The sequence below is a fragment of the Sceloporus occidentalis genome, unplaced genomic scaffold, assembly GCF_023333645.1.
Source record: "Sceloporus occidentalis isolate IW3139 unplaced genomic scaffold, rSceOcc1.0.p SCAF_30, whole genome shotgun sequence".
Taxonomy (NCBI): Eukaryota; Metazoa; Chordata; class Lepidosauria; order Squamata; family Phrynosomatidae; genus Sceloporus; species Sceloporus occidentalis.
This window is the reverse complement of record NW_028317010.1, coordinates 571,648-592,223: the sequence shown is the minus strand read 5'-3', so window position 1 is coordinate 592,223 and position 20,576 is coordinate 571,648. Positions and strand designations below refer to the sequence as shown.

Here is a 20,576-nt window from a genome sequence, read left to right as displayed (position 1 = left end):
TGTATTTCTAGAAATACAGTAGTGTCTTTCCAATTTGGAAATTGTATCACTCACCACTCAATGGGAAGATATTGCTGCTATAATACCATATATATATATATATATATATATATATACCCTTATCGCTGTGCAGATATGGGATGTTTATCAGGACAATGTCATATTGACATAAGAAACAAAGCTGTATGGGACTTTAACGTGTTTAATCATCAAATAAACTGAAGTGATGCTTCTGCTAAATATAAGTTCTGTTTCTGTGTAAAGAAAAGCACTTAATGTATATTTTTCTGTTTACATAAATCCCCACGTTATTGTACATGTGATTATAGATTTTGTCCTGTAAACTCTTGCTGCTATAGGTAACGAGCAAAAAAAAAATACAAACAAACAGAAAACGGCTGCTTCCTGTATTAACGAGAGTTTGAATTATTTGTGAAAATATGCCTTTCCTGACAAGTAGCCATATGAATTTTGTTTTCCAACTTTGAACAAACTTCACCCACAAGAACAGTAACATGTTCACCTGTTCACCTATGTTTCAGGAAGTAGAAGCTCTCAAGACTTTACAGCCGCACAAACTGTCAGTAAAATGAATATTTATTAAAGATAGAGACAAAAATGCATTACACTTTCTTTGGTTCATGTGGGAATGTAGAGGTAAAAATAAAATGTGCAAAAAAATATTGTGAGATTGTCTCTTTGTAATGGCTGACATCAGAACCATGGTATTGCATTAAACTAACTGCCTTATACCATACAACAGGGCTAATAGTGTGGAGATATTTTCAGTCCCAACAGAAAATTGTATCCTGGCCGATACAATAAATAAAAAGAAAAATGAAACAACGGAGTAATTTAGTGAATCTTCCACAGCTGGCAATTGTACAACTCAATATTCGTTTTAAGTAAATGTTCTTATACTTTGAATTTCAAATGAATCAACTGTGCGTAAATGTTTATTTTCATGTGATTCCACGTGAAGACTGTTTGTAATAAACTGTAGATGAAACAGGTTTATATAATGCTTACGGATTCAGATGTTTCCAACTATTCTGTAAACTCCCTATAGTGAATAGACCCCTTTACATAATATGAAATCAAAGAAATTAAGGTGCATATGGCCCATATAATCCACCTGACCATGGCTAATGAAACTAACCAGGGGCAATAGCCCCTGATTTCGCCCTGTGACAAGCCAAAACACAAAAGTCAGTGCCTGTTGTGACCAATCCCATTACTACAGTACAGAGCTATGCCTGCAGCCAACCATTGGCCATCACTGGACCTGACCATACAGCGCTCAGCTCTGGTCATTACTACGGCCAAAAAAGACCCCTCTTGACTAAAGATGTCAGTCACCTCTTTAAACGTCCCTGCAAATCATTGTAAACTAAGTCTAGACTAAATCTGGCAAGTGTACTCCATCGTCCATTTGATTCAGCTGTGGATAAGGCAGCTGGATACCGCCATGTTAACACACGCACTTATTCATGGCTCTATTCAGCTTCTTTCTAACTTCTTCTACTACTGTAATGGGAGCCTCACCACATGTCTCTGGGCATGATATCAGACTATACCAATGTATAGCTTGGAGGCTTCAGCCTGAATCTGCAGATTTGCAGATGTCTGAAGTGTTAAATCAATACCTCCAGTGTGCAGAATAACAAGGTCCTGCTTACCCCATTTTTTGAGGATGATGATTATTATTATTATTATCTTTTATTTATATAGTGCCAACAATTTACGCAGTGGTTCTTACAATACATATATTCAAGGGGAATGACAAGAGAAAGCCCTAGGTGGAGAAAGCCCTGCTCTCATCATTGGAATATCTCTCACTGTCACTGCAGAATCCTACTAAATAAAAAACCCTCATCTCCTGCTTAACCCTTTGTTTTGTTTTCCTCTTGTATGTCTCTATCTTGCCTGTCTCAATACCCTGCTGATTTCAAAAGGTTAACTCTGGTGCTATCTTGTCTAGCTTAATTAAAATGTGAAAAACATTCTATATGCAATGCGGGTGAAGCACCAGTTCTCCTGGTCTTACAAATTGGTCCAAAAAAATTAACTCCTGTAGTAAGATGTGATTAGATGATGGCTGACATGTCTAAAAGCCACGAAACACAACAGCAACATTTCCAGCACATACAATAATTACATACCTTACATCAAAATGTGTATATCAAAACATATGGTTTGACCCAAAAGATCTCTGTCTTCATCACGGCTTATTTTTTAAAATAAAATAAAATCATACTATTGTAGGGACCAATGATACCAGTTATTTCATTCCTCCACAGAAATCCAATACAGCTTCCACATACCTGGGTCAGGTGGGCAGTTGACCATGTATCTGGCTCACATCCCAATTTGGAAACCTGTAATGTTGGAAAGTGGGGGAATGTGTAAGGTAACTAACAGATAATGTAAACCCTGTGCTCAGTAACCTTTCAATGGATCCGTAACAGGCACGGAGCTAATGGAATCAATAGTGGAAGGAATACACATACTCTTACAATGTTATATACAGATCTGCACAGCTTGAGTATCTTATCTACACCAAGAGTGCAGCACCACCTTCTGGTTTACTACAATAGGACAACACTGTATCACTTTTAAAGTAGTTTTATTATTGTGCCTAACCTGTACCAGCACATTGCTACTACCTGGTTTACTATAAAAATGAAATATTGCAATCCTCCAAAAACAAGTGCGGAAACGGCCTGGTACTGAACTTTTGGATAAAATTGATTGCAACTTGGAAAAACCAAGTTGGGTGTTGGGTTCTATAGCTAGTAGCAGAAAGAGACTTCTGCCACTTCACAGATCTCTGGTCAGACCTCACAAAAAATATTATATACAGTTCTTGAGACTCCATCTCCAGAAGGCTATTGACATATTAGAGAGAGAAGAAGGCTATTAAAGGACTAAAAAGCCTGCCTACCGGGAAAACGAGGTTAGTTAGCACAAACAGAGAACAGGACACACCACAGAAGAGGCCCAGGGCACAGACACTGGAAGCCACAGGAGGATATGAGCACAGATATGTTTTGAGAGCGAGTGCAAGAAAAAAATGTAATAGTCATAATTGAACTCTTTCTCGCGTTCCCTCTCAAAAACAATTGATTTTCGAGATGTCTCTAAGGGTTTGCGTCCGGGAGCCGCTATGAAACTATGGAGAACTTCCAGGAGAGTTGGGATGTCAGGTATAGCTTGGAGGAAGGAAGAGAGAGAGGAAGAACTTAACATAATACAGGAAGAATATTTATTTCAAAGGAGGAGAAATGTTAAAACAAGAGGTTATACTCTAAAACTAGAGGGTCGCAGGTTTAGATGTAATGTATTGAATTTTTACTTTACTGAGAAGGTGGTAAATAAATGGAACAGCCTCCTATCAGAAGTTATAGAGGCTAATACAGTGAGGGACTTTAAACATGCATGGGGTAGGCATACAGCTATTAGTGATGGGAAGTTCGGATCATTAAAGTGGATCGGATAATTTCGTTTCGTTCACTGAAATGATCCGATTCATGATCCGGATCTTCGGATCACTCAGTGTGCCTGCACGGAGTTACTGTTTTCCAGTAACTCCGTGCAGGCACACTAACGATTAACCCCGCCCCTTTCATTATGAATCCTCCCCCCTGCCTCCAGTGATGTCAGTGAAGGCAGAGAGTCATTCAAAGATTCGGATCTTACAGGGATCCGAATCTTACAGTGATCCGGATCACTGTAAGATCCGGATCATTGTAAGATCTGGATCATTGTAAGATCCGGATCATTGTAAGATCCGGATCTTTGAACGACTCTCTGCCTTCATTGGCATTCTAATCATTCAGAGAATCTCACCATACTGTTATAAATAATACATTAATAATCACTGCCCCCAGGATTTACATTCCCCTTTACCTGCAACTGCACCTAAAGCTAACTTTATTAAATTAATTAAATTAACCCTCACCATTAAATTAACCCTAAACACCCCATCAACCATGACTGCCCCTAAAATTAACCCTTAACACCCCATCAACCATGACTGCCCCTAAAATTAACCCTTAACACCCGATTAACCATAACTGCCCCCAAATTAACCCTAAACACCCCATTAAGCATAACTGCCCCCAAATTAACCCTAAATACCTCATTAAGCATAAATGCCCCTAAATTAACACTAAAGACCCCATTAAGCATAACTGTCCCCAAATTAACCCTAAACACCTCATTAAGCATAACTGCCCCTAAATTAACACTAAAGACCCCATTAAGCATAACTACCCCCAAATTAACCCTAAACACCTCATTAAGCATAACTGCCCCTAAATTAACACTAAAGACCCCATTAAGCATAACTGCCCCCAAATTAACCCTAAACACCTCATTAAGCATAACTGCCCCTAAATTAACACTAAAGACCCCATTAAGCATAGCTGCCCCTAAATTATCCCTAAACACCCCATTAAGCATAACTGCCCCCAAATTAACACTAAAGACCCCATCAACCATACCAATTTATTAGGTAATTTATCTGGAGTACATGCAATTAATTTAGGGGCAGTTATGGTTAATGGAGTATTTAGGGTTAATTTCAGGGGCCGTTATGGTTAATGGGGTCTTTAGGGTTAATTTCAGGGGCCGTTATGGTTAATGGGATCTTTACGGTTAATTTCAGGGGCAGTTATGGTTGATGGGGTATAAGGGTTAATTTTATGCTGATGACTGAGGGTTAATTTAATTAATTTAATAAAGTTAACTGTAGGTGCAGTTATAGGTAAAGGGGGGCAAACTCAGGGGAATCTAAATCCTGGGGGCAGTGTGAACATTATTAATGTATTTATTTATAAAAGTATGGTATCAGTAATATTCTCTGAATGATTCGAATCTCTGTAAGATTCGGATCCTTGTAAGATCCGGATCCCAGTAAGATTCGAATCATTCGACTCTTCGGATCATTCGACTCTTCGGATCATTCGACTCTTTGAACGACTCTCTCACTCTATGAGTCATCGTTCCTGTGTGAATTAATGAGCTGTAACCTGACCCCAGAGTCTGTGTCTGAGTGCTCTGCAGATGACTCACAGCTCTAGGATCAGGTTACAGCTGCATGATTCACAGACTGAACCGCTACAAATGAATCGTTCAGTCTAGTGAACCGATTCATCCGGATCACTAAAAAGAACCGGATCAAATGAACGATTCGTTCATGATCCGGACATCACTAACAGCTATAATCTATGACAAGACCAAAGACTGATTAAGGATTTAATCTTTACATAATGAAAAATGGACTCTTTGGGCCGAATGGTTCTCATCTGCAGTCAAATACTATATTTTCATGATTTTAAGAACCCCAAAATATTGTGGTTTATATATATATATATATATATATATATCTTATTCGGTGATGTTCTCACTGCTTACATTATTTTTTGCTATTAAAAAGTGTGACAATAACAAAATTAATTTATAGCATTGTAATTAAGGTTGAAAAAGTTCAAACTTCCAGTTGATTCAGAAGAAAGCAGAAACCAAAATTGAAGCGATTTCCAATTGTGACCCAAAAAGTGGAAAAAAATCCTTATCGTCTCTGTTAGCTGTAACTAATCCTGTCCATATAACCATCTATATCCATGTATATTATTTAACCCTCTCGGATATTTCTCATGAGAGAAGATATCAGATGTTCTTGCAGGGAAATAAGGTCTAGTTCAGACTGTACTGGCATGTGACTTTCAATAGCCACTGCATCATTAATAGACATTAAATTGTGGGTCTAAGACCCTAAAAACCTGAGGAGCCCCACTTGCCACGTTTGACTCATTGGAGAACCTTTCGTTAAAAACATTAACCCCATCTTTAAACCAGTTTTCAATCCAGATGCAAAAATATTGCCTAATCCTTTATCTTTTAATATGCTCAGTAGCTGAGCAAATGTATGTTTTTCACAAAATCCAAATAAATCAGATCTGATATAAGACGCTGATCTATATTTTTGCTTACCTCTTCACAGAATCTGTCCTTCATAAAACCGTATTGAATCTTATTAATTATGTTGTTTGACGAAATATATTCTGGAATATTATCCCTTACTAAACTTTCAAATAATCAATAATAATAATAAATAAGTTGAAAGGCTAGGTGAATACATCCATTCCATTCCCCTCAGGCTCCTGTACTAGCAGAAGATTTCTGGTGTCCTGCCACACCAAGGCAGGCACGGTTGGGATATGATGAAACATGATCAATCAGGATCAAATGGTATACTGAAAGTTTAATTGATTGAATGATTGCTTCTCAAAATGACATAAGGGGGTGAGAAACAGGAGGTCAGGACTGCGTGGTAGTGAATGACGTTAATGTAGGGCAAGATAAGGGATGTAAGTGGGTGAGAGATAAGTTCTAATGTTTATGTCAGTGGTAGGCGAAGGTGAAGAGAAAGTTTTTACGTAGCGTTTGAAGGAGGGTAGAGTTGGTGAGAGTCGGACAGCACAGGGAAGAGAATTCCAGAGGGTTGGTGCTGCGCAAGAGAAGGCCTGTAGCCGGGTGTAGGAAGAGGTGATAAGTGAAGATGCGAGGAGCAGGTCATTGTTGGAGTATATTTGCTGATGAGGGAGGATAGGTAGAGGTGAGTGGCGTTAGTGAGAGCTTTGTAGGATAGAGTGTGGAGTGGGGCCATGGGTGTGGTTTTATTTGTAACTACTAAAATGTTTGGTTTAGTAAATAGAAAGTAGAGAAAGGAGACAAGAAAGAAAGGGGAGAAAAGTAAGGAAAGATCAGAGGGAGACTGGTGTTTAAGAAAAGAAAAGGTGGGAGAGAAGAAAGACGAAAGAGAAGAGTTGTCATGTTAACCCTTATTCGACTGGGGGAATCCACTAAACAGCTTTTGGAAAAGTGAAAGTAATTGATTGCGGGACTTAGCAGTCCTGTGGACCACATGAGTGATGCATTGAGAAAGACATTTAGCTTGGATGGGAGAGAAAGTCCGTGCTCACACTTTTTTTATCTTCTCTACTTTCTCATGTTTTTCTTCATTAGTTGTCTCCTATCATGTTTCCTATTCTCTTCTTTCTTTCTTGTCTCTTTCCTCTAGTTTCACAAACCATTTTAGTGGTTACAGGTAAAATCACACCCATGGCCAAAGAGGAAAAAAAGGACAGTAGAGAAGAGGGAAAAGAGAGAGGAGAGAAAAAGAAAAGAAAATAGAGCTAGGGAAGTGAAAAGACTGGTGAAAAGAAAGAAAAAGGCTGATAGGAGCTAAATGAGAGAAAGGATGGAGGAGAGAATGGGATAAGGAGAGGAGATAAAATGTGTGAGCATGAATTCTGTGCCCCATGCAGTGGGGGCTACTGCAATGGGGTACACCTCTCAAGGGGGCCCGGGGGACCCGTGACCACCCGTTCCTGTCACCTCATGCCGGTTCAAAATTGCTCAGAAAAGGCCCTTTTGACCTAGACCAAGACAGTCTGATAAACTGTTAGGGGCCAAAAGTGCCACTCACAAGATGTTTGGGGGCAAATGTGGCACATGTTGTTTGGTGAGGTTGGGGGCCCTGGGGCAATCGTCATACCGGAGCCCTGTAGTTTCTTCTAGTTACGCCCCTGGTCCCACCCAAGCTCAGTGTTGTCCCTCTCAATGCATTACACGTACGTTCCAGAGCCCTGCTAAGTGCAACCATCAGTTATTTTTTAAAAAGCTGTCCAGTCCACGAATATGGCCACAAACTTACTTGTTTATTCTGGGACTTTCCAAGTAAAACCAGGGCAGGTGACATAAGCTGAAATGCATGTACCTTAATAACAGACTTGCTCATAACCGCACATTACTCAAATCTGACAGACAACACTCAGGATCTTGTACTCCTTTGAGTCGAACACTACTTGTAATGTCCTGTCGTAGAACACGGTGACGCTGTATAAATCAATACATGTTTAGCCATGTAGGTTTATAAATGTATGCATTGCTTGTGCAACTGTTTATTTCAGAATTTAAATGCCACAATCTTTCTGGACAGATGCTCTATACAGCGAACTAAGTTATTTTAAGAATGCATTTCCGTCAGAATTGTTCTTCTTCGTACTCTATGCTACGAACGTTCGTATTTGGTTGTCATGGAAACGTGGTCTTCTGGCTCGCGCGTCTGCTTCCTGGATACGCTTTAGCGTTCGGAGATTCAAGATGGCGCTGCCCGAGCCTGTCCGCCGACATCTGGACTCTTTGACGCGAACTGTGTTCAGTGATGTTAGACGAACGATGCCCAAAAAAGAAGAAGGAGCAGCCGGTAAGTCGCTGTTAATCGGTTTTGTTACCGTTGTTTCGATAGTAAGCTATCGGTTTGTCACCGCTTATAAGCCGAGTGAGAAAATAAGGCCATCTGTAAACAGCTGGCGCCTCGGGGTAACGTAGGAATTTTGGATGTTATTCTAATCAGTTTAACGTTTTCTACATACAGAATTGTGGTTAAAAATTTAGTCTTTTTTATTTGTATTGTCGCCCTTGAGTTTTGACCCGGAGCTCCATTCTTTTTTAACTACAGAATGGTTAACAGCATTGGCAGATCCTATTGGCTGATTTTTTTTTTTACTTGTTGGTGAGGTTTACTATTGCATTATCACAAATTGAGGCTTTCGTGCCCTGGTGCATTTAAATCCACCCCCATTATATATATATATATATATATATATATATATATATACTTATTTGGTTGTTTACTATTACTATCATTATTTATTGTACCTTCCTTCCCATCTTTCTTTCAGAAGTAGACCTTGTCTCCAGTTTACCGCTGCAGATGTCGCTATACTTCAACACATTCTATTTTCCCTTCTGGTGGATTTGTTATGTTTTAATGCTTCAGCTAAAGGTATGATACAATCAGACAGCGTTCGCGATACAGTGTTATTAAAGTCATGAGGGAATGACTAGAAATGATGGGGAAGTTGGCTTCTTATTAGGCAGGATCATCTAGAAATAGGTATTTTTGAAATATTGTGTCAGATAACAGCCCTTAAAACATGTCTAATGTCTTGCGAAGATTGTCCTATATTGTACATGGGTTTGGTGAGCCCTATATCTTAACTCTTTTGTGACCAAGGATAATCTGTACCTGCAAACCCCAGGAACCGGAACCTTTTTCTGCCATGTGCTTCTTCAACCACAATTGTCCTGTTTTTTTACAACAGGAAAAAGCCCATTCAGTTACATCTTCTGAATACAACAATGCTTCATATGCATATGTTTGTCATTTTTTTTTCTTTGGGTGGGGGGCTTTTTATTGTTTAAGCTTGAAATTTTCACTATTTTGTTTCACTTGGTCCATGTCCCATCTAAGACAAATTTAGCAGTCTGGCTTTTTAATTACTGTATTTGCTCGATTATAAAACGACCCCCCAAAATCTGCATATTAATTTAGGAAAAATAGAAAAAGCCTGAATATAAGACGACCCTATAGGAAAAAAGTTTTACTAGTAAATATTAATTCATGTAAACTGTTTTTTTCATATTTAATAAAAGCTATGATTAAATAAAATATATATTTTTGTTTTTATTTCCTTTTATTTGCCAACCTGCCCCCCCAGTTATGCACATCTGCCCCCAGGCTTGCCACTCTGCCCCAGAGCCTTATGCCCCCCATATAACACTCCCCCCGTCTTACCAGTGCTTCTGACTCCCTGGTGTCTAGTGGACGCAGCGGCTGGAGGCCGACATTAGTTCCGCCGGAGCTTCTATGACTGAGCACCGGAAGGTTATGTGACGCCGGTGCTCCGTCATAGAAGCCCCGGTGGAAGTGCCAGCAGCAGCGGGGGTGTCTGCGTCCAGAAGGGCTGCTTCTAGAGAATAGAATTCCCCTCAGCGCTGCAGGGAATTCTCCTCACTGGCAGCCGGGGAAGGTATAGACAACCTCCGGCGCTCGGTGATAGACCCCTGGTGGAAGTGCCGGCAGCAGCTGGGGTTACCAGACAGGAGGATCTGGGTCCCCTGCAGCGCTGCGGAGGATCTGGATCTTAGTCTCATAGTTAGACCTCTATTTGTGCTCTGAAAAAAACCTTGTCTTATAATTAAGCAAATATGGTAATTTGCATTAACCTCACAACAGTCTGTATTTCCATAAAGCAGACACTAGGCCATTTAGCTAGTAGTTTTAGCTGACATCATGTGGCCATTTTAGAGCCAATCTCTCTTGTTTGCACCAACACAAATAACTCCTGCCTAATGTATGTTTTTAGTTAAACTAATGAACACGATTATTTGTTTTAAGGGTGAATCCTTGCTCCATTTCACAAATTCTGAGGACACTTGAGTTGGGGTTCATGCTGAAACAGCAAACCTGAAATTATTTGGGGAGTGTATTCTGCTGTATATGGCTTAATGACTGCTCTAAAACAGTGATCAGCAGGTAAAAGAGCGATAGGACTAGAAAATATATTGTAAAACACGTTTATGTTTGTAAACACCTTCTCAAGCTGTTTAATCTATCCCTCCAAGCCTGTTTTGGTTCCAATGTAGATCGGCTGTGGGAGGGCTGTGCTTGAGAAGGGATATATATAAGTAGATATACATACTTTAACATTCTTTTATTTCTTTAGTATGTTCTACTTCCTGACTACTATAAATTCATCCTGGTGACTCTGCTCATCCTGATGACTGTAATTGAAGTGATTCGACTTTTCCTGGGATACAGTGGCAACTTACAAGAAAAGGTATAAATGTCTGGTGGTGCTTAACCTCAAGCGTGAGGGACAGTAGGTCACAGAGAATGATGCAGAAAATCACGTTTGCGAGAACTATTTTGTAGATCCACTAAATTGCACAATTTGGGAAAATAAAAAAACACAATAGTGTAGACCGCACGTGTAAAGCAAAAATGTAAATCTGTGTAATATATGCACTCACAAGAGGATAAATGGAATTGGGCTCTTCTCATAAACTCAATCAAATCATTACTTTCATGATCTCTGAGATAATTCCGGTGATGCAGAATGAGTATTGTAACTAAAGTTTTTTTATTTAAGCCAATGTGTCTTTACGTAGAATAGGACTTCTATTTATTCCCCCTGAATGAAGATGTCATTCAGGTATATCATATATATTCAATACCCTGGAACTGATAGAACTGGAGACCTGGCCAATAAACATACTATACATACTGTACATTCCAGATATTCCAGGAAAATATTAAATATCAAGTCAAGTCTATTTAAACAACATTTTTGTAAATAGACTTTATTCAAATCAATTGTGGCATATAAAATATTAATAAATAAATATATATATCAAGTTTAAAAATGTTCATGAAATAATTAACTCCAACTCACAAGTTTATAGCTCAGGTCCTCATCTTTTGGCTTTAGTAGATACAAATGTAAAATCTAAATGATAACCACACAGATGCAAATGTAAAACTCCACTGAAAATTACGTTTGTATGTGTGCATGAAATGCCACTATATGATCTTTCTGGCTTTAATTCTTCGTTTTAGAATTTGCTCATTTGTGTCCTTTTCTTCTTAGGTCCCTGAACTCGCAGGGTTTTGGCTGCTGAGCATCCTATTACAGCTGCCGCTGCTGCTGTTCTTGTTGTTCAACCCTGGACTAGAGCCTACTCCTCTTGAGCTGGCTGCACATGGCATACTGACTGTTTTCCTACTCTTTCAGATCCCAATGTCCTCCCTCACTTTACGCAGGACCACCAGACGACTTGCGGGAAGGTTCCATCAGCTGGGAAGCTCAAACGTACAAGCCTAAAATGAGCAATGAATCCAAGTTATTTCTGCAAAGAGATTCCATCAACTCAGAAGAATGGGAGAGACATTTGACTAGACTGGTGTCATCCAATCAAGGAAACAAATGGGATTCTTTCTGCAAATGTATACTTCCTTTTTTATGACCACACCCTCTAAATAAACAATATATATATTTTTTCATATTTCTAGGTATCATATTTTTCTCTATTACTGTATTTAACTGATGTATATAAAAAGTAATATTTAATCATACTAATAAAAAGCTTAGAAAACATACACAAGGAACAGACCCTAAAGTTACTGTGAAACTTGCAAAGAACCACAAGGCGGGTTGTACAGTACCCAGTGGCGTCGCTACAGGGGGGCAATTGCCCCCCCCTGGGTTATTCCTTGCCCCCCCTGTTGCCCCCCCGCCGAATTTGTAACCACCCAGGACAGTCCTTGACTGCTAACGACGGCATGGTGCCGTCGCTAGCAGTCCCAGTCAGGTACTAACGACGGCACCATGCCGTCACTAGCACTATCTTACCTTGATGGAGGTCTGTGGTAGACCTCCATCATCACCTACCCCGGCGATCTGCCCCTCACACTGAAGGGCATCACCGGGGCCACCCGATCTGCCCGGTGACGTCTCGTGCGATGACGTCACCGCACAACTTTATTAACAACTGACAATTGTCAGTTAAAGAGGTATGGGGGCATGCTGCTTAGATGCCTGTATCTAATCGCCTCACCTTTCCAACGGTATATAGATTGTAAAAAAAGAATAAAAAATATTAAGTTAAAAAAAATAAAAATGTAAAAAAAATCATTTGGGGGTCTCTAAAGGCAGATAAAAAAAGATCAAAATTGCCTAGAGACCCCCCAAATTAAATTATTTAACCCCTTAATGACAATTGCTGGTCCTGGCACGGCACGGAAAAGCATGTGCTTTACGACAATTGACGTGCCAGGACCGGCACGTCTTTAAACGGGTGCAGAAAGCGATCTACTATCGCTTTCTGCACCCAAAAAGCGTTGCTGAATGCCTCGACCTCGAGGCATTCAGCAACGCCGCGATCGGCACGAAGGGGCCATCTCTGGCCCCTCCACGGGGCGTCAACATCCGCCATACTTTGTATGGCTGCGGACGCCCGTTTTAAAAGCGTTTAGGAGGCGATCGACGATCGCCTCCTAAACTTAAATGGTGTCGCTGGAATGCCTCGATCAGGAGGCATCCAGCGACACCAAACACTAACCTTTTGATGGGCTGTGACCGCTCCGGAGAGCGGTCACAGCCGCAGCTGCCGGCAATCTTCGCCATCAAGGAAGATGGCCGCCGTCCTGTAACAGGAACCACAAATTTTAAAAGTTCGCTAGATAGTCCAGACCATCTAGAGAACTTTGGCTCCACTTGCAGGTTGAATACAGGTACTGCATTCACCATGCAAGTCAATGGAGCCCAGCTTTCTAATCACAGTGTGATTAGTAAAAGTAAATTAAAAAATAAAATAAAATTAATAATAATTAGAAAAAAATAGTAAAAAAACAGTAAAATGTAAAAATCATTTCCCACTGATGTCACTATCAGGGGAACCTCCAAGTTGAAAAAAAATGTTAAATTTTTTTTTGAAAAAAAATAAAAAAAAAATATATATATATAAAAAATATATTTTTGTGAGCAAGTCCTAAAATTAGCATATTAGCTTAAAACAATTCTCGCATGGAAAGAGTTAAAATACTGGCATATTAAATGCCCGTGGGGTGTCTACTTTTAAAAAATGTATGATTTGATGGGGTAAATTGAATGGGCCAGGTTCAATAACGTCCCAATTAACACGGGGGGAAGGATGGCCACACATCTAATTTCCAATTAGAAAAATGCACACGTACCAAATGTGGCCTTTTAGTTCCCCCAAAAAATGACACACCCATGCATGTGGGGTATCACTGCACTCAGGAGATGTTGCTGAACACATTATGGGGTGTCGTGTGACAGCGGCATATACCAGGAGCTGTAAATTCATACATAAAGTAGGTGTGTGTGGGAAAAATACACACACAAAAATATTACTGCAAACTTTGAAAAAATGCTGGTGGTAAAATATGTGCATGCAAAGAGTTAAAATACCAGCATTTAAAATACCCTGTGGTGTCTAGTTTTGAAAAATATATGGTTTTGTTGGGCACACTGAAATGGCCTGGCTCAAAGATGTACCAAATAGGGCATGGGCAGTGGATCCCAAATGCCAAAGTTCAACATTGAAAAAAGCGCATGCCCCAAATGTGGCCCTTTTGCCCCAAAACAGCCAGGCAAAATCATTCATGTGAGGTATCGCTGTACTCAGGAGATGTTGCTGAACACATATTGGGGTGTTTTGTGATAGTGACATATACGAGAACATTTTAATTCATACCTGAATTAAAATGTGTGTGGAAAACCAAATGCAAAAAAATGACTACCACAAAGTTTGACAAAGACTGGTGGTAGATATGGTGCATGGAAAGAGTTAAAATACTAGCATTTGAAATACCCTGGGGTGTCTAGTTTTCAAAAATATATGGGTTTATTGGGCACACTGAAATGGCCCGGCTCAAAGATGTACCAAATAGGGCATGGGCAGTGGATCCCCAAATGCCAAAGTTCAACATTGAAAAATGCGCATGCCCCAAATGTGGCCCTTTTGCCCCCAAACAGCCAGGCAAAATCATTCATGTGGGGTATCGCTGCGCTCAGGAGATGTTGCTGAACACATATTGGGGTGTTTTGTGATAGTGACATAAACTAGAACATTTTAATTCATACCTGAAGTAAAATGTGTATGACAAAACAAATGCAAAAAAATGACTACCATAAAGTTTGACAAAGACTGGTGGTAGATATGGTGCATGGAAAGAGTTAAAATACTAGCATTTGGAATACCCTGGGCTGTCTAGTTTTCAAAAATATATGACTTGATGGGGTAAATTGCATTGGCCGGGTTCAAAGATACCCGAAATGGCACATGGGGGGAAGAATTACCAGATTTGGAAAAAATGGCTTTGAAATAGCAAAACGCTACCTGTACTTATTGCCCCATAATGGGTAGAAAAAAGCAAAAAAACATAAAAACATTGGGTATTTCTAAACTCAGGACAAATAGTAGAATCTATTTAGCAGGTTTTTTCATTACCTTTTATAGATGAGTAAAAGATTTTTCAACTAAAAGTTAGAAACAGTCATTTTTTTCTAAATTTTTCACCATATTTTATAATTTTTTTAATAGTAAATAATATGATACAATCAAAACAATGTCATCTAAAGAAAGCCCTTCTTGTCCTGAAAAAAACAATATCTAATGTGTGTGGGTTCAGTAAACGGGAAAGAAGAAAATTACAGCTAAACACAAGCAGCGCAGAAATGTTAAAAAGGCCATTGTCACAAAGGGTACAAAAAGTAAAATCAGCCTTTGTCTCGAAGGGGTTAAACATAAAGTAGTTTAACTTTAAAAAAAAAAAAAGTTGAAGTATTCTAGCTAAATGATCACTGTGGTAGCCAATGTTACCACAGCGATCATATAGCTATAAAAAGTCACATTCCCTTTTTAAAAATGGCCGATACTAATTTTTAATCCTATGATCCCTTTGATCATGGGGTTAAATTTAGCCAACGGTAGAGGGAGGCAATTTTTGAAATCCTGATGAACTGCAAATATTATTAAAATCAGCCATTTTGCCTGTGCGGTACGTGAGTAACCATATCATCCCTGGAGCGCCTTGCATTGTTACTGCAAAACTTATTTTTGCTGTAAAAGTGATTTTTTCTTCTCCCTTTACCATCATTTGTTTGGGATTGTAAGGGGAAAGAATGGTGTGTGTGCGTCTGTGAGTAAATGTATGGAAAGAATGGCGTGTGCTTCTGTGAGTGAATGGAGCGTGTGAATGATCAGTAATTAGGGTTGAAGCCTTGACGTGGCATTACTGCTCACGTAGGAAGTTAAATTATGGCACAAAAAGTACACATTTGCAAAAACGACATCCCTTGGCGCATCAAATGAGGGGCTGCATGTCTTTCTAGTACAAACCTGGAGTGCGCAAGACACAAATGACTATGTCGTTATGGTTAGAAAAAACATATTTTCAAGCCAAAGCGACATATTCCATCATTATTTGTGCACTTAACTTTAGTCCTAGAAATACATGTAGCCCCTCATTTGAAGCTCCAAGGGGTGTAGTTTCTTAAAATGGATGAATTGTCTGAATGAGGGAGAGCATGAGTTAATGTGTGGATGAATTGTCTGAATGAGGGAGAGCATGAGTTAATGTGTTTGTGTGTATCATAGATGTATAATTGTGGAAGGGCAAAGACGGCACTAGCAGGATGTTTGAGCCTTGGGGAACAGGATGGCACAGGCAGGGTGTATATGGGACAAAGATGGCAAATCTTATGTGTGTTATCTGGGTGCTGGCCAGGTTCTATGTGGGCAGCGTGGTTGGGGTGTGCAACCTGTGATCTATCCCTGTAATTTAGGGGGTTTTAAATATACCTTTAATGCCGTGTTTTTATGTGAATTCCAATTGATCTGTACCTGCAAAGCTTGGTTTGTGTGTTCTTCTGTAGATCCATATCTGCTATGCTATGTTTCCATACATTATTTATGTATACCTGCAAATACAGGGTTTGTATGTCTTGTTCAGTTGATTAATACCTGCAATGCTGTTTCCATGTATTGATTTGATCTATACCTGCAATGCTACATTTCATATATTATTATTGTATACCTGCAAATACAGGATTTGTATGTCTGATTCTGTTTATTTGATATATACCTTCAGTGCTGAGATCACAAGTGAATTTCAATTGATCTATACATGCAAAGCTGGGTTTGTGTGTTAATGTGTTGATCTATACCTGCTATCGGCAGCAGGGTCTAATATTTATATATATATTTATATATATATATCGGCAGCAGGGACTAATATTAGGCCCTGAAATCATTTAGTGGAAAAGTTAAGGTATTGTGTTTAAAGGATTTCAAGGATTAGTCTTACTAAATTGTGGCTTCAGGCTTCCCATGTAGAATGATCAAGTATTGTATTGTCCAATAACAAAAGTATCATTCCATAGCACATTACTTTTGGCAATATATATATATATATATATATATGTGTGTGTGTGTGTGTTTTTTCAGTGGTATGATTTAATGGTGGAAATTATTAATGCCCCCCCAGTTTGACTGTGGTATCTTGTGTGCCCCCCCTATATATTGATTCTAGAGTCGCCACTGACAGTACCTGCTGATATGTATAGAGAATAGAGATTAATACAGTACAAGACATGTCAGTAGGGGAGCGATGCATTCTCCTTTATAATGAATTACACAATGAGAACTCCTTAAAATACAGTATAATCCACCACTGTATGCAGAGCATTCTACAGAGAATCACTGCGGAAGACTGCAGGATGAAAAAAACCTGGATAACAGTGAATTCAGTTGCCATTCCTAACCTTGAGGAGACTGACTAGGCTGGTAACAGTAAGACTGTTTCCTTGTGGTTCTGTATATTTTCCATGGGGAAAATACACTGCTGAGCACTATACCTTTTTACTTTAATTTTGTGTAGTAAACCCCCCCTCCTTTATTTTTTCATTTGGTGCATTTCAGCAATAACAGATGTGTATTAACTATGTGTGTTATAAATTCTGTGTTCCTCTTAAAGCCATTTATAACCATTCGGCCAATCTAGTCTGCCCAACCAGTAAATATTTAACTTAGTGTCTGGCAGTAGCGTACCTAGCGGGGGGCGGGGGGGGGGGGGGCGGTCCGCACCGGGTGCCGCTCATAAGGGGGGTGCCAACTTGCCGGCTCGCAAGGGAGCGATATCGGAGATCTCCCTTGAACCCGGCTTAAAATCACTCAAGGGAGCCGGAGGTCTGTTAAAGACCTCCGATACCGCTCCCTTGCGATCCGCGCAGCAATGGCTGCTGTGCGCTGGGGATTGTTGTCAGATCCCGGCACACAACACTGAAGCCGTGCCCACCGCCGTCCGTGCCCTCTGAACCGGAAGAAGACAGAAGAACTGAAGAAGAGGAGGAAAAGGAGCTGTAAGAAGAAAAGAGGAAAGGTAGGAAAGCATTCAGTGAGAATGACAGTGAGAGTGACAGTGAGAGTGGATTGGTATGTGTGGATTGGTATATGTGTGGATTAGTATATGTGTGGATTAGTGTATGTGTGGATTAGTGTATGTGTGGCTTGGTAAATGTGGATTGGTAAGTGTGGCTTGGTAAGTGTGTGAGAGTGATGGGTGTTATGCTGTACCATTTCCAATGTATTTTTCATTATATAATTATGCTCTAAAGTACATCATAACTCCCATCACTCTATACTGTTCCATACAGTGGCAGAGCTGGAAGACAGAGGCCTTGCACCCCCACCGCAGGACTACTGAAAGGTAAGTGAACTTGAAAGAGGGAGAGCGTAGATAGTTAGGAGGGGTAGATAGGGAGAAGGGAGTGAGACGGGGGATAGGGGATAGGGGGTAGATAGGGAGAAGGGAGTGAGAAGGGTTAGATAGGGCAATCATACTCCTATCATGCCAAGTGTGCGAGTACATCCTGGAATCTGGGTATGCTTGGGCATGATAGGAATGTGATTGCTGTTAACAATCATATATATATATATATATATATATATATATATATTAATATTGTTATTTAATTGTTTTGTCCTATTTTGGTGTGTTACTTACTTTAAATAAAAGTGTTAGATTTTTTTTTTATGGTGTGTGGGGGGGTCATATTCGCTTTCGGCCAGGTAAATGCTGCATTTTCGGTTTCAGTCCAGAATTCGTTTCGGTGCATCCCTACTACTAATGAAGTGGTAGGCCTACACCACATTAATGTTTGGCTTAGTATATAGTGATAGGAGTTATGCTGCACTATTGTCAATGTCTGGCTCAATGTATAGTGATAGGGATTACACTGTACCACCGTCATTGTCTGCCTCAGTATATAGTGGTAGGTGTTATGCTGTACAACCGTCAATGTCTGCCTCAGTATATAGTGATAGGTGTTATGCTGTACCACCATCAATTTCTGCCTCAGTATATAGTGATAAGTGTTATGCTGTACCACCATCAATGTCTGCCTCAGTATATAATGATAACAGTAATGCTGTACCACCTTCAGTGTCTGCGCCGGTATATAACGGTAGAAGCTACGCAGTTTTAAAGTGTGTGGGGGGGTGCCACATACAGGATCGGCCCCAGGTGCCAAATACTCTAGGTATGCCCCTGGTGTCTGGCCTTAACTTAGCCTTATGCCTATCCCATGCTTGCTTAAACTTTGCTGTATTAACCTCTACCACTTCTGGAAGACTATTCCATACATTCACTACTCTTTCAGCAAAGTAATATTGCTTTTTAACCCTTGCCCCTCTTGCTTAAGACTATGGCATCTTGTAATAATCCTTTTTTGCTTCTTTTATCATGTTGTTTCCCTTTAAGTATTTTAATGTTTCTATCATATGCCCCGCCATGTCTTCTAGGCTATATATTATTAAGATCCTTTTAACCTTTCCTGGTAAGTTTTATCCTGTAATCCATTAACCCTTTTCTGAATTTTCTCCAGCATATCTATATCCTTCTGGAGATACGGTCTGCAGTACTGTACACAATACTCCAAGTGAGGTCTCACCAGTGCTCTGTACAACGGCATGAGCTCTTCCCTCTTTCTACTGCTAATACCTCTTGCTATACAACCAAGCATTCTGCTAGCGTTACCTGCTGCTCTACTGCATTGTCTACCTTCCTTTAAATCCTCTGAAATAATTACCCCTAAATCCCTTTACTCATATGTTGAAGTTAGGACAGTATCAAATATTCTGTACTCTGCCCTTGGGTTTTTATGGCCTAGGTGCATTACTTTGCATTTATCTACATTAAACAACAGACGCCACAGCTCTCACCATCGTGCAGGTGAACTACTCCCTATCGGCAAAATGCTTCTATAAAACTCAGGATATGGAAAACGTTTTCTGTATCTTGAGTTTTATGGAATCATAAAATTTAAGATACAGGAAATAGTTCACTTGCACATTATAATTTCAGGGAGAGAGAGTGAATTTTATTAGCCTATATACCTAATCTTAGCCACTATGGGTTATCTCCCTGTTACTGAAACCCACCTAGGGTCACACTAATTGCTGGCTCTTCATTTTGATCAGCTGTTTGATACAATGTCACAAGATGAGGTTCAGTGAACTGATCAGTCCCGGCAACCATCTATCTCAGGACCTAGTAAGGAATATTTTATGGTTGCTGTCCTTGCACAACCGGCTACTTTGATTTTCCAGTTAACATAAGGAAGATTAAAGCTGCCCATAATTATAACTTATCTATGTCTATAAATCACAACCACACAAGTTACTGTACTTTTACCAGTTTGCAATGTAACCCAAAATGTTCTCCCCTCCCTTACAAAAAAATACTGCAGTTTTTCGGAAGTAATACTGCTGTTTTTTGGACATGAAAAAACTGCAATACTGTACTTTTACTGCAGTATTACTGCACATTTACTGCAGTTTTACTGCACATTTACTGCACTTTTTTTTATATTGCAAACCTACAGTTGTACTTCAATGTACTGCAGCTTTATTGCATTTGTACTTCCGTACAAAAATAACTGCAGTAAAACTGCAGTACAGTGAAGTACAAATGCAGTAAAAGTGCAGTAAATGTGCAGTAAAAGTGCAGTATTGCAGTTTTTTCATGTCCAAAAAACTGCAGTATTACTTAAGAAAAACTGCAGTATTTTTTTCGTAAGGGCTAACTTACGTTAGGTTAGATTTTATGCTTTATTTCACCTATACATAAAGAGTAC

At 39.6% G+C, this 20,576-nt stretch overlaps 1 protein-coding gene across 1 annotated transcript; it reads left to right on the top strand.

Annotated features, from left to right (window-relative positions):
- Positions 1-8,172: 8,172 nt before the first annotated feature.
- Positions 8,173-11,738, top strand: LOC149298850 (transmembrane protein 17A-like). The gene is made up of 4 exons (XM_089486733.1): positions 8,173-8,275; positions 8,754-8,857; positions 10,581-10,694; positions 11,505-11,738. Exons 1-4 carry the CDS (start codon positions 8,173-8,175, stop codon positions 11,736-11,738), a joined length of 555 nt encoding a protein of 184 aa, XP_089342859.1.
- Positions 11,739-20,576: the final 8,838 nt, after the last annotated feature.

Coding starts and splice junctions, on each gene's coding strand:
- LOC149298850 (XM_089486733.1), top strand. CDS start 8,173: ATGGCGCTGCCCGAGCCTGTCCGCCGACATCTGGACTCTTTGACGCGA. Junction 8,276..8,753: donor AAAAGAAGAAGGAGCAGCCG/GTAAGTCGCTGT, acceptor TCTTTCTTTCAG/AAGTAGACCTTGTCTCCAGT. Junction 8,858..10,580: donor TTTTAATGCTTCAGCTAAAG/GTATGATACAAT, acceptor TTATTTCTTTAG/TATGTTCTACTTCCTGACTA.